This window comes from Triturus cristatus, chromosome 7 (genome assembly GCF_964204655.1).
Source record: "Triturus cristatus chromosome 7, aTriCri1.1, whole genome shotgun sequence".
Lineage (NCBI taxonomy): Eukaryota > Metazoa > Chordata > Amphibia > Caudata > Salamandridae > Triturus > Triturus cristatus.
In genome coordinates, this window is record NC_140590.1 from 1,523,549,538 (window position 1) to 1,523,562,643 (window position 13,106).

At 49.5% G+C, this 13,106-nt stretch overlaps 1 protein-coding gene across 1 annotated transcript in view; it reads right to left on the minus strand.

Moving 5' to 3' along the window:
* The window catches only part of CTCFL (CCCTC-binding factor like), a 232,565-nt gene that overhangs the window by 108,036 nt on the left and 111,423 nt on the right, over nt 1-13,106 (minus strand). Inside the window, exon 7 of the mRNA XM_085615156.1 lies at nt 620-740. Within this exon, the coding sequence (XP_085471282.1) occupies nt 620-740 (121 nt within the window). The remainder of the gene's footprint in view (nt 1-619; nt 741-13,106) is intronic.

Below are 13,106 nucleotides of genomic sequence, written 5' to 3' on the forward strand. Positions count from 1 at the left end.
AGAAAGACAAGAGTGCACAATTTCATGGGCAATTATGCATAAAATGATAATGGAGGTAATAAACTTTCTGGCAAATTATATTAGGTGTTTCGTTCACAAAATAATATCATGGGTATATTTCATTTAATACAACACACTGTACATGTATCTTGTGGCAACATAACTTGTATATGTTACAGTCAAAGGAGTGAAGCATCTTTAAATAATTAGCATATTCTCTAGCATTATGGGATCTATTCTGTTGTCTTTATGGTTTACTACACCAACGTAATTCAGTTTGATTATGGCATACTGAAGAGGGCACCAGTGTGGTCACAGATAAAGGCTGGGCAGCTCTCATAAATGTTGTGAGCACAATGTTTCAAGGGACACTTGAAAGAAAACTGAACTTAGGAATACAGTATTGTTAAAATGTATGAGTTGGAACCCAGAGGGCTACAATTACCACAGTGCAATGTGCTAAACAACATGGATAGGGGCTAATGATGCTCAGCCCCCCCAACAAGCATCTACCTGAAAAACATTATCAGCATTGTAATATAAATAAAGCACAATCACTTGCATTTACCATCAACAAACAGCACTAGCCCAGGTTCAGACTCATCACTGTATCGGTTACCTGAATGAGTTCTCATGTGCCTTTTTAGCTTGTATGTGTCTCTACTGGCGTAGCTGCAAAGACAGCACGGGAATGGACGTTCCCCGGTATGTGAACGGACATGACGCTTCATTTTACTGACCTACAGTGGTGTGCAGAACGAAAAATAGACAAATTAGTCCAGACCCCCATCATCACAGAAAACCAGATACAACAATCACAGAAAACCAGATACAACAATCACAGATCTCAAGTACCTCTTGGGAGTGCTGGGTGTCTAGGTGAACACATCCTGACGACAAGAAAAGTTGCAGTATTCCTGCAACCTCATGCAACAGCCTACTGAGAGATTCTTGAAGCTATCATGGTTTACTACAAGTGAACTGACTGGACTAAATAAAACTGCTCAAATATTACCCAGCAAAACAAAAAATAAGAAGACGGTTTGTGGTCAACGTTTTCTTCCAGCTGTGGAGGGTTTTCTCTCAAGTATTCTTAAGAGAGTGACAAGCAATTTCTTTATTAACAGCTCCTCTCTGCATTCCCCCAGCATAGTATGCGGCTCATGAACAACTTATTACCCAATTAAAGACCTGCATTTCTTCCCACAAAGCTCACTCAATCACAAGATTTCATTTATGTAAGTATCTAAATCTCCAAGAGAGTATAATTACAAAATCCTAAGCATGATCCTTAAGGTTTTCTTCTTTTGACAAATTTAACTGAAAGTCTTCCAATTGGTAACCCCAAGACTTATTGTTTTCAGCTGAAGTGAGTGGCAAAAGCACCAGGTAAGCAGAGAAAACAAAAGATCACTGAAACAGATTGTGTCAATTTACAGCAAAACTCACACTAAATAGCAAGACAAAGCATATAACCCATTTAGAGAGAAACAACCAAATCACTGGACTCACGTTTTCTGAAATGTACACTGGTATCCTGACTAAGAATAGAAATATGTAGAGGCGCGGCCAAGATGGCGACCGAGTCAGATGCTCCTTGACCGAGCTCCACACCGGACCATTGTGAATCCTGCTAAATCCTTGCCACCGCTGATGTCACTGAGCAGAATCTTGTTACCGGGTTACCAGGTAAGACAGGTGCTGCAGGGGGCCAGATCTCTGTGCTGAGGCATAGTGGCGATTCCAGTGACCCGCGGCCAGTGCTAGGCCACCTGGCCGAGGATCGCAGCGAGAGTGCCGCCCAGAGATGATTGAGGCTGGCCAGTGGCCACCTGGGTGATTCCCCCCTAGGGGAAGCATTCAGGACCAGCAGAGAGCCCTGCGAGAGGTGGGGGTCGGTGGAGGCCTTGTGACGGGTGGAGTGAGTCTGGGACGGGCGCCCGGCTTCTGTGACACCAGCCGGGGCCTGCAGCTATCTGCGTTGCCTGGGTCGCTAGAGGTTAGAGGCATGCGATTGCCGCTGAGGGGAGCCGACATCAAGCCGGTCTGCCCGTTGCCCCTAGGGGCTGGAGGCGAGGTATAAACAGTTGGAGCTTGAGATGAGATCGGCGCTGCTGAGCTAAGGTGGCCACCGCTGGGAGCGAAAGAGCGGTGAAGCTTGACCCACATGGACAGTTGGTGGAGGGGAAGCTGCTGAGGTGGGCTCACAAGGCTTGTGCAGTAGGACCTCTGGGTCAGAGTGGCCGTCGAAGGTGTGGGACCACATCCTTATTTCCCTCCCTCAATCCACAATGCCAAGATTTGAAGGGGTTTGCATGTCAGTTGTTGGAGCCTGCCTAAGCCCTGCGTGAGGAAGGGTGGCCGGGTTTTCCGGTGAGGTTGCGCAGGGTTGTTGGCCCAGGGCCAGAGTGTGAGCCCCCTTCAATGCTTGGAGGCCGAGACATAGCCGGTTTCATCCAGGTGCAACGTGGAGGTGTGCGACCAGTGTTTTACCTACAGGGGAACAGGAGGGCTGTTATACTGCTGTGTTGCTGTCAGGAACCTACCCCATGTGTGCAGGGCCCACTCCTGACAGGCCAGATTCTGACTGGTAGTGCACAGTGGTGCGGTGCCAGACCTATCTTCCCTATGCAGGGCCTCTTGACTATCTCCTACCCTGGCGGCACCACACATCCCTGATGGACTGTGAGTGGGGCCTCGATTTCCGGGCCGCAGGCCCACTTGTTTTTACAGTGAGGAAGTCTTGGTGGACCAACTCCTTATCCTGCCAAATCAAGTGCCTGGGTCTTTCTCTTTGCCCTTCCCTTGCTGACCTTGGGGCCCTGCTCGCCCGGGTGGTGGTGGGCCGCAATTAACAGTCCCAATTAGCATTATGAGCCACTGCTTCAGCCCCTACGTGACAACGTGGAGGTCCTACTGTGCTGGGATACACCGTGTGGAGTGCTGGTGCTGTGGTGATGGCCAAGGGCAAGGAACACAAGCCCTTTCGTTAGAGAAGAATGGACCATGACACAAAAGTGGTAACGCCTCCGCCAGTGGTCGTTCTGCAGCCTATGCCCGATAATGCTGCCGGGAGGCCCTGGAGGGTAGAGTAGGTGACGTACATTCAGAGGCCTCTCTTCTGCACCAGGATCAAAGAAACCAGGCAGAGAGGGTCTTCTCAGCAGAAACCAGGATGTCCAAACTAGAAGACACAGTCAAGGGCCTTTGCAAAGAGGTGATGGAGGCCTGGGCCACTACTAAGGATGTCGTGTGGAGAATGGAGGATGATGAAAACAGTGCCCGGCAGAATAACCTATGGTTTGTAGGGTTTCCTGAAGGGGTCGAGGGCCCCGACATGGTACAATTCTTAGAGAAGTGGCTGCAGAGCACCCTTCCTCAGGGCAAGGGCTCCTCCTGCTTTATTATAGAAAGGGCAAACCGTGTGCTGGGGCAGGCTCCTGCCGGGCACCCCCTCAGAGAACTGTGATAGCATGTTTCCTGAATTTTCAGGATCAGGAAATAATCCTTAGTGAAGTGCATAGACTCTGGGAGGTGCATTCCAAGAATTAAAAAACCCTAATCTTTCCCGACTACTCTCAGGAGGTCCAGAAGCAGCAACGCACCTTTGATTCGGTGACAGCCAGGTTGAGTTGTCTCCAACTGCAATATATGCTTTTATTCCCGGCCAAACTGAAGTTCTAATTTCAGGAGAAGTCCGTCTTCTTTCAGTCATCGGAGGATGCTTGGACTTGGTTGGAAGAGCGTCCCAGGCTATCGGGGTGTGTGGAGAGCATGTGTGTGGCCCACGTCCCTACATGGAGGAGGGTGCCTGGCTGAAGATCAGTTGATGGCCCAGACAGAGAGGTCAGTGCCGGCCATGGAGGGGAAGTAGTACACTGTGGCATGGGACACGACCCAAAGGGTGACCAGAGGTTTTCTCAGATTCGGATGGTGACCGGACAGTGGACAATAAAACGCAGAGAAAAGATGCTCTGGAAGGGAATCAACCCATTGCTATGCGAGAGATGACCAAGAGAATGGGTCAGAGACCCCTCACCTTCAGGCAGTGGCCATCAATGGTCTCGAATATGAACCAGAGGTCACTCCTTCGGATGACACAGCTTCAGGCCTAACAGCGGCGACAAAGCAAATAGAGTTGCAATGGTATCTGGGGCTGGAAAGTGGTGGAATTAGTATTTCCATGCCCCTACATGGACGGCTTAACGGGTTCAAGCAAAACTTTTTCTTTTTCCCCGTAAAGAGCCACTGTGTACAGGGGTGGCTGGTTCAGTTGGTGTTTACAGACTTTGTGGGACTGAGTTAGTGGGTGGGGGTGGTGGGCTACAGACCTCTCAGTCTTCCCTGTAGAGTAGGTCTAGTTGCGGTACAGGGGCACACACTTGAAGCGGTCCAGTGAAGATTACTGGGAATGGGCGTGTACACCACTCTGGCCCACACAGGCTATACCTTGGGATCCCGGGAGGTGGCCATACTGGTTATGAAGAACCCTCTCTTCCAGGTGGTTAAAAGGTGTTTAGACCCTTTTGGCAGATATATGGGAGTGCAGGGGCTCTGGGGACGGATGGATGTTACTCTACTCCTTGCCGCCCCAGCTACAGGCCCCCACGATACGAAAACTCACTGAAATTCTGCTGGAGGCAAACCCCTCAGTCAACATTCTGGGAGGGGACTTTAAAGATGTTATGGCAGTAGAGTTGAATCGGACCGCGATACCAGGGATGCACATTCCAACTACCCCGCTTTCACACTTTGTCAAAACCTTTGGCCTCTCGGACCTGTGGAGACAGGCGTACCCCACAGAGAGGCAATACTAGTACTTTTCCAGTGCCCTCAGGGCGCTTTAGTGGTTAGATTACATTTTTGCTTCCGCTGGGAAGGTGGGAGCCACACATCAGGCAGAATACTTGGACTGGGGACCCTCTGACCACTCTCTCCCCTACTGGTGAAACTGGGTAGAAGGGGTCCTGGAGGAGGCATAGGATCAATGAGTGGGATTTTCGGCACAGAGAAGTTGCCACTTGGCTACGGGTGGACTTTGAGCTCTACTTTAAGATAGTCCTCTGGGACAGTGTCCAGAACCTGATTGCCCAAAAGTGGAGGAGGGCGGTGGAAACCTTGGGGCAGCTTGAGACAAAACTTTTGGAACTGGAAGGGGACCCAGGTCTGGAGACAGTATCCCCAAGGCGTAGGCAGTTGAAGCTTTTGAGAGCCGAGTATCATAAACTGACACGTAATTGCTCCTTCATCGCTAGACCCAAGCGGAAGACATTAGATAACTAGGTTTTTATGACATTGTTGAGAGATCCCTGTTTTGTGCTCAACTTGGGGGCCGGTGGCAAGAGCATGCCGGGAAGAGATTGAGAGGGTGAGAGGGCTGCCCCTCACACTCATGGGTGCGCAGCCATGTTTAAGATGATTTGCTTCCAAAATTGCTGTATGTTCTGTAGAACACATTCTATTGGATCCCACTGAGATTTTACTAGACTGGTGGGTGACATGTGAACCGTCCAGGATAATGGGAAACATCCCAGAATTGCCCTGAAAAAGCTAGAGCGTAATCCCTATAACAGGAGGTTGGATCTCCCGGACCTGGCGGCCTATGATTGGGCAGCCCATTTGGTCAATATCAATGACTGGTTGTTTGCCCCATGGAATCATTCCTCCTTTAGGCTTAAGACATCGCAGTGGGAGAAAAAGTCCTGTCTACACTAATTGTCTGGGGGAAGGGGACGCAGCATCTTCTTCCGCCCACCCAAATGGCCGTGGCGGCCTGGGAGGGGAGCAGTGAAACACTTGGGCTGGCACCGCAGACCCTCAAGGGGAAGACCCTTATGGGAGGGGATATGGCTTCCTGAGATATGGAAATTACAGGGTTTTGAGGCCTGGGATCTGTTTGGGATCTCCAAGGAAGGTAATCTGCTAGAAGGAGGGAACTTAATGCCATTTTCCTCATTGCAGCGCAAGTATGGGATGAACGCTAATCAATTTTTGAAATACGCACAGGTACGCCATGCCTGGTAGGCTGGGGAAGGGCATGCTAGAATTCACCCTGCTGGAAGAGCAACTGCTAACGGAGGCTGCTGGAGAAGGAAGTGTTCTACCCAATATATAAATAAACCCCTCAATAACAATATACCCAACACTCTACATAGATTGCTATCAAAATGGGTGGAAGACGAGGGAGACCTGGAAGATATAGACTGAGAGGCGGCCCTGATGCACTCAAGGGAGGTAGAAATAAAATCAAGACTACGCTTAATACAATTTAAAGTCATTCATAGGGTGTACTACGATAGGAGGAAACTGCATGCAATGGAGAAGGCACAAGACCTTCCCCTGATTGAGGTGTCACGAAAGAGAGGGTTCCTTTTTTCACACTATTTGGTGTTGCCCATTGCCCAAGGGCTAAGCTGCTGCTCTGAGGCGTATGGCTAGTAATAGTCAAGAGGGATATAGCCCGGTACTGCGGGGTGAGTGAGAGCCTTTCGCTCCAGGAGTGGAAAGGGGGCATGAATATGTATATGGTGGCAGAAATAGTCCCATACCCCAGCGGGGGTCATAAGGTGTGGGGCGGATGTATGCAATACTACTCCTGTGAGTTACTTGAGGAGGGTGGGATGTCAGTGCCAAGATGGGCCGTAATTGATCTGTGGTGGTGTGAAATGATGCCACTGACTCTATGCTTTCTTATTATTTTGCAACTGTACCAGCTGACGGATGTTTGGGAAGTGGGAGGAGGGTGGTAGTGGTGGAGGGTTCAGTTGGTTTAGGTTAATATTTACAATGTTTTTTTTGTTGCATTGGGGCTAAATACCCAAAATCCTTTTGGTGCCCTTTTTCTCACTGATGCACTTATTGAAAATAAAAACATTTATATAAAAAAAAGAATGGAAATATGTACACTTGTCAAAGCAACAAACTGTTGGCCATACAGTAGATGTTGTGTTGTTTTGAAGTGTTGGCGTTCAATTATTGCTCACTGTTGCTTACTGCAGAAATCACTTCAAAGCGACTGCAAGTAACAGAAAATACCCTATAGTGTTTTAACCCACAGACATAAAGTGGGTGATATGTAAGTCAATGAGCAATAGAACTTCATCCACTCTTCTTCCCATAAAAATAAACATACTGTGAGTCATTCGAGAAGCACTGGTCACCTCATTCTCCCTAAAATAACAATGAGTGTCCATCAATCAAGAAGGGTGATTCCTTCCGCTTTACAAATTTCTGAAAAATGCTATGAAGGTGAGTGGTGTGCGTTGTTTGTTTTAGCAGCTACTTATGTATTGATGGATGTATATAGAAACATAATGGAAAAGAACCTCCCCACCATCTACTTCCAATGAACAAGTGTTAGACCTGGCACCTTGGCGTGAGTCTCCCTTCAACTTTTTGTCGCTGTGCCTCATGTGTTTTTATGGTGTTGGCCGCTCAGAGCACTGTGCCACTGCCAACCAGTGCCACAGTGCAAGTGCTCCCTATGTAAAATGTATATGTTGGTTGGATTCCATGATTGGCTTATTTGGTTTACTATCAGACCCCAGTAAAGTGCACCAGGAGTGCCAGGGCGTGTAAATACAAATGCCGCTGGTGGGCTTGCAGCACTGGTTGTGCCACCCACAGAAGCGGCCTGGTAAAATGTGTCTAGGTCTGCCATTGCAGCACCTGCGTGCAGTCTGGTACTGACATGCTGACTGGCAAGTGCACCCACTTGCCAGTCCCTAAACCTTCCCTTAACTTCTTGTTAGTCACCCTATGGTAGGCCCAAGGGCAGGGTGCATTGTAGCATAAGGTAGGACAAGCCCTGATGTGTGTAGCATGTCCTAATAGTGAATTACAGCCATATTCGTTTTTCACTATTGTAAGGCTACCCTGTTCTCATAGGCCAGAATGGGCTGTTAAGATTGTTACATCCTATGATCCTAACAGACCCAGGGAACGTTGTAGAAAATCGAGTTTAGTATGCCTGAACTCAGAATAATAAGGTACATCTTTAGTAAGGTTTATTTTAATATTCTGCGTTTGCAAATGCCACTTTTAGAAAGATGGCCTTTGCTTGCCTAACCATTTCAGCCCACCTCTGCGTGATGAGTATCTGCTGTCTGGCTTGTGTGAGTGACAGGGCTGGGGAAATCCAGATGGGCAGGGCTAGGTAGCCTGGTGGTGAATAGAAAGATTGACATATAGATGGGTGGGAGGAGTACACCTGGACTCTGAATAGGGTTGTGCTCTGCCACCACAATGCCCCCTGTGGAGCGTCTGATAGCTCTGTCCTGCACCCTGAAAGAAGAAGCCTGCATCGCATCAACAAAGTGCTCCAGAACTGAACTGAACTAGGCAAGGGCCTCCCTGGCCTGAGAGAACAAAGGATTTGGGGTATAAATGTAGGAGCCCTGCTCCTAAGAAACTAGATTCTGTCCTGCCAAGAAGAAACCTCTGTCCGACCTGAAGGAACTGGAAAAGCTGCATGGAGGAGTACTGTCCCTGATCTGGGGGATTGGCCTGCAGTGGTTGCCTTGCTGCTGAAGAAGAGGAAGAAAAGACTCAAGAAACTTTTATTTGACTTGTGCTGAGAGATCTCCAAGGGCTTGTGAGTGAGCTTGCCCCCTAAACGAAGTCCCAGGACCAGTGGACTTCACCGCCGTGAGATCGCCTTGGAAAACGGACCGTTTTCCCCACATCTTTGAATCGAACTGCTGCGTACATCTCGCTGATCGCAGCGTACCCCCTGAAAGCTGGTATCCCGCTGTCCGGCCCGAACAACGTGACTAAGGCCCCTCTACGAGCCGTAGCTCGCACCGCAAAGGAAGGTATCGTCCGGCCTGAGCAATGCGACTAACAGGCCCCTACGAGCCATAGCTCGCACCGTAACGGAAGGACTGCGAACCGTACTTGCTACTATCCCCTACGAACCGTACTACCGGCGTACGCTCCTTTCCCCTGCTTTGGAAAGGCTGTGGTGCGTACGGTAGTCGCGTACGTCTCTCCTGTGCGGAGCGTACTGTATGCGTGTATCCAGCGCTTTGAATCAAGATTGCCGATCTCATGGTACGGCACGAACGCCGCGACAAACTTTGAACGCACCGTACCTACGCACCGTCCCCATAAGCCCTGCACGCCCAAGGTCTAACGTACCGTAGTACGCATCGCACCAGGAGGACAACGCACTGTACATCGCGCTTGATGTCAGCGCAGCATCCGTGATGAACTCACCAAAAGTAAAAGTACTGTGCCTGTTCGCACCGTAGGGTGTATGCTTCAGCCCAAAGCGCCTACAGTGCGTGTGAGACTCGTTCCCAAGCAGTTTTTACCGCATACGAAGCGTACGGACAGGAACGAAGCGCACAGAACTTTAAAACTACGCTAAAACCAAGAACTCTTTGTCTAATAAGTATTGTGGGCTGTTTTTAAGTTATCTGGTCTTGTGCTAAGCCTAAACTACCTATATAAAGTATTATTTTTCTATATCCCAGTGTGGAGTCCATTTGTGGGGTTGTCACTGAGTTACTGTGCGTTTGTTCACAAATGCTTAACCTGAACGCTCTAAGATAGGCCTTGTCTGCTGGCGCCAAGCTACCTAGAGGGTGAGCAGGCGTTATTGTTGGAGAGAACCCCATTACCCTGACTGGAGGAACGGTTCCCTGCTTGACACAAGTACCTACCTGTGTCAACCTGAGAACCCGGATTCTAACATTGGTGGTCAGCGGTGAGGATTACGAATTTGCATTTGTGATACATACACAGTGATTGGTGAACGTCACATAGTGATGGTAGACCAATAGCGCAACCACTTACTTTTAATTCGCATTTTTTTGGAAATTGCCAGTTGTTAAAGGAATCATGTCTGGTTCAGTTGTTGTGGAAAGGGCAGCATCCCTCATCTCTGAAACTGAAGACGTGGAATGGGAAGAAGAGAGATTAGAGAGCTACACCAAGGCCCAGCTGAAGGGCTTCTGCAGAAAATTCAAAGTCCCCACTGTTGGATGTAAGCTCAAAGTAGATCTTTGCAAGGCGCTGAGGGCCTGGATGGAGTCAAGAAAAGACTCTGATGAGGTGGAGGAAATTGAGCAGGCAGAGAGCATCGCTAGCTTGGGCAAAGGCCTGTCGCCAGAGGAATTGGCCGTCAGGAAGGAAACCAGAGCTCATGAGATAGAGATGGCGAAACTAAATGGACAACTGGCAATGGAAAGAAAAAGGCTAGAGAGGGAAGAGAGGAGAAGGCAAATGGAGCATGAGATGAAATTGAGGGAGCTGGAGTTGAAAGCCCAGGGCTTGGGAAGCACTCCCTCTGGTGGCAGCACACCCCCAGTGCAGGTAGAGTCCAGAGTGTACATACCCAAAGATGTAGTGAAGGAATTTTTTTTAAATTATGACATAGGGCAGTGGTTCAAAGCCTACGAAGTAGCCATGTCCTCCCACCGGGTCCCTGAGAAGGATTGGGGAGCAGGGTTGTGGGGGCGGTTCTTGAGTGAAGGGCGGGACACACTGCTAGATTTGCCCTCAGATGTGTATAACTCTTACCCCCATATGAAGGATGCTTTAATGGCTAGGTATTGGTTAACTCCTGAAATGTACAGGCAGAGGTTCAGGGGTTGCACTAAGATTCCCAATAGTACGTATGTGGAGTATGTGACTTTTTTTGCAGAGCACTGGATGGTTGGGTAAAGGGTAGCAAGGTTGATAATTTTCAAGGGCTTCTTGATTTAATGGCATGGGAGCACTTGTCCAGTAATTGTTTTCCTGAGCTACGCCAGCACCTGATTGATAGTAGGCTGACTAACCCTAGAAAGCTTGCTGAGGAGGCGGACCGCTGGGTCAGTACCAGGGTCCACAAGGGTCATGTGGGAGACTCCGCCAAAGGTGGGCAGGGTCCCCAGCAGAAGAGCAGGGGGACAAGACCTTTGAAAGGCTTGTCACCCACTTCTTTTGGCCCCAAATGCGCAGGAGTTCAGACACTCACTGCAGGACCTGCCAGGCAAGTGGAAAGAGTGGGAGGAAGCAGAAGGCTCCTCTCCAACCATTCCCTGTGGTCAGTACCCCCTTGGAGCGAGTGGGGATTGATATTGTGGGGCCGCTGGACCCCAGGACAGCCATGGGCAACAGGTTTATCCTGGTCCTGGTGGACCATGCCATCCCTCTGAGGACAGTGACGGCCCCCGTGGTGGGACGTGCACTGATGGGAATTTTCTCCCGAGTGGGATTCCCTCTAGAGGTGGTGTCTGACCGGGGTACCAATTTCATATCCAAATATATGAAATCCCTTTGGCAAGAGTGTGATGTAACCTACAAATTCACCACACCTTACCACCCCCAAGGGAACAGGTTGGTTGGGAGATTCAACCGAACCCTGAAGGGCATGATGATGGGTCTTGAGGAACCCATGAGGCGTAAGTGGGACGTCCACTTGCAATGCCTTCTCTTTGCTTACAGAGAGGTGCCCCAGAAGTCTCTAGGGTTCAGCCCCTTTGAGCTTCTGTACGGCCACCCAGTGAGAGGACCTCTAAGTCTGGTCAAGGGAGGCTGGGAGCAATCTCCCAGGAAACCTCCCCAGAATGTATATAGCTACATGCTGGCCTTCAGGAACCAGACTAGGCGTTTCAGGGAACTTGCTGAGGCAAACCTGGAAGCCAGCCAGGAGGAGATGAGGCGGTGGTACGACCAGAATGCCACTCTGGTAGAGCTTCAGCCTGGACAGAAGGTATGGGTCTTGGCCCCCGTGGAGCCTTGTGCACTCCAGGATAAGTGGACCGGTCCCTTTGAGGTGGTGGAGCGCAAGAGTCCTGTTACCTATTTGGTGGACTTGCGGTCTCCAAGGAACCCCTTAAGGGTCCTTCATGTCAACAGCCTCAATCCCCACTTGGAGAGGTCCCAAGTGGGCATGCTCTTGGCAACAGAGCTACTTATGTATTGATGGATGTATATAGAAACATAATGGAAAAGAACCTCCCCACCATCTACTTCCAATGAACAAGCCACTTATCTTCAGTACCGCTTTTTCTGGTGGATCTAACTGCAGATTACTCTGCTTTTAGAATATGCTCTGGTGCCAGAATGGATCCGGCAATGCTCCTGTGGCTGCGCTATGACTCTGTTTCGCCCCAAATTGACAGAGTGGAGCCAAATATACATGCTACCCTGAACACTGACGTCATTTTCTTGGACCCTTCTACTTAAGTACCCATGGAAGCAGAGGGTAAAACAAATTGTCTGAGTCAGTGTGCTAAGCGTCTAACATGGGACTTTTGAGATGATAAAGAGGCCTCTCCACAGAACTGGGATGTGGAAGGGCAGTGAGAAATCTGTGGTTAGAGAGGATCCGCAAAACACACAAGATGATGGACGGAATGTTGCACAATGGCAAAACATTCACCCCCAGTCACAGATCTGGGTTTAATCCATCGTTATTTTGCTCACCACACCAACCCAGTTCAGACATGGCCATATGCAAACCAGTCTTGACCCTGTGCCTCATGGGAACAGTCCAGCCCGAACTGCCAAGCCATGTCTTCCCTGGACCGGAATCAAGCATCCTAGGACCGGTTTCTGGCTATCAGCCGTCATCAGCCAGGATAGCTTGACTCCAGTGGTGTAGTGAGCACGGGACCCACGTCTGGGCATACCCTTCCCAGATAGGGTGAACAGCAAAACACACAAGATGATGGACGGAATGTTGCACAATGGCAAAACATTCACCCCCAGTCACAGATCTGGGTTTAATCCATCGTTATTTTGCTCACCACACCACCCCAGTTCAGACATGGCCATATGCAAATCAGTCTTGACCCTGTGCCTCATGGGAACAGTCCAGCCCGAACTGCCAAGCCATGTCTTCCCTGGACCGGAATCAAGCATCCTAGGACCGGTTTCTGGCTATCAGCCGTCATCAGCCAGGATAGCTTGACTCCAGTGGTGTAGTGAGCACGGGACCCACGTCTGGGCATACCCTTCCCACATAGGGTGAACAGCAAAACACACAAGATGATGGACGGAATGTTGCACAATGGCAAAACATTCACCCCCAGTCACAGTTCTGGGTTTAATCCATCGTTATTTTGCTCACCACACCACCCCAGTTCAGACATGGCCATATGCAAATCAGTCTT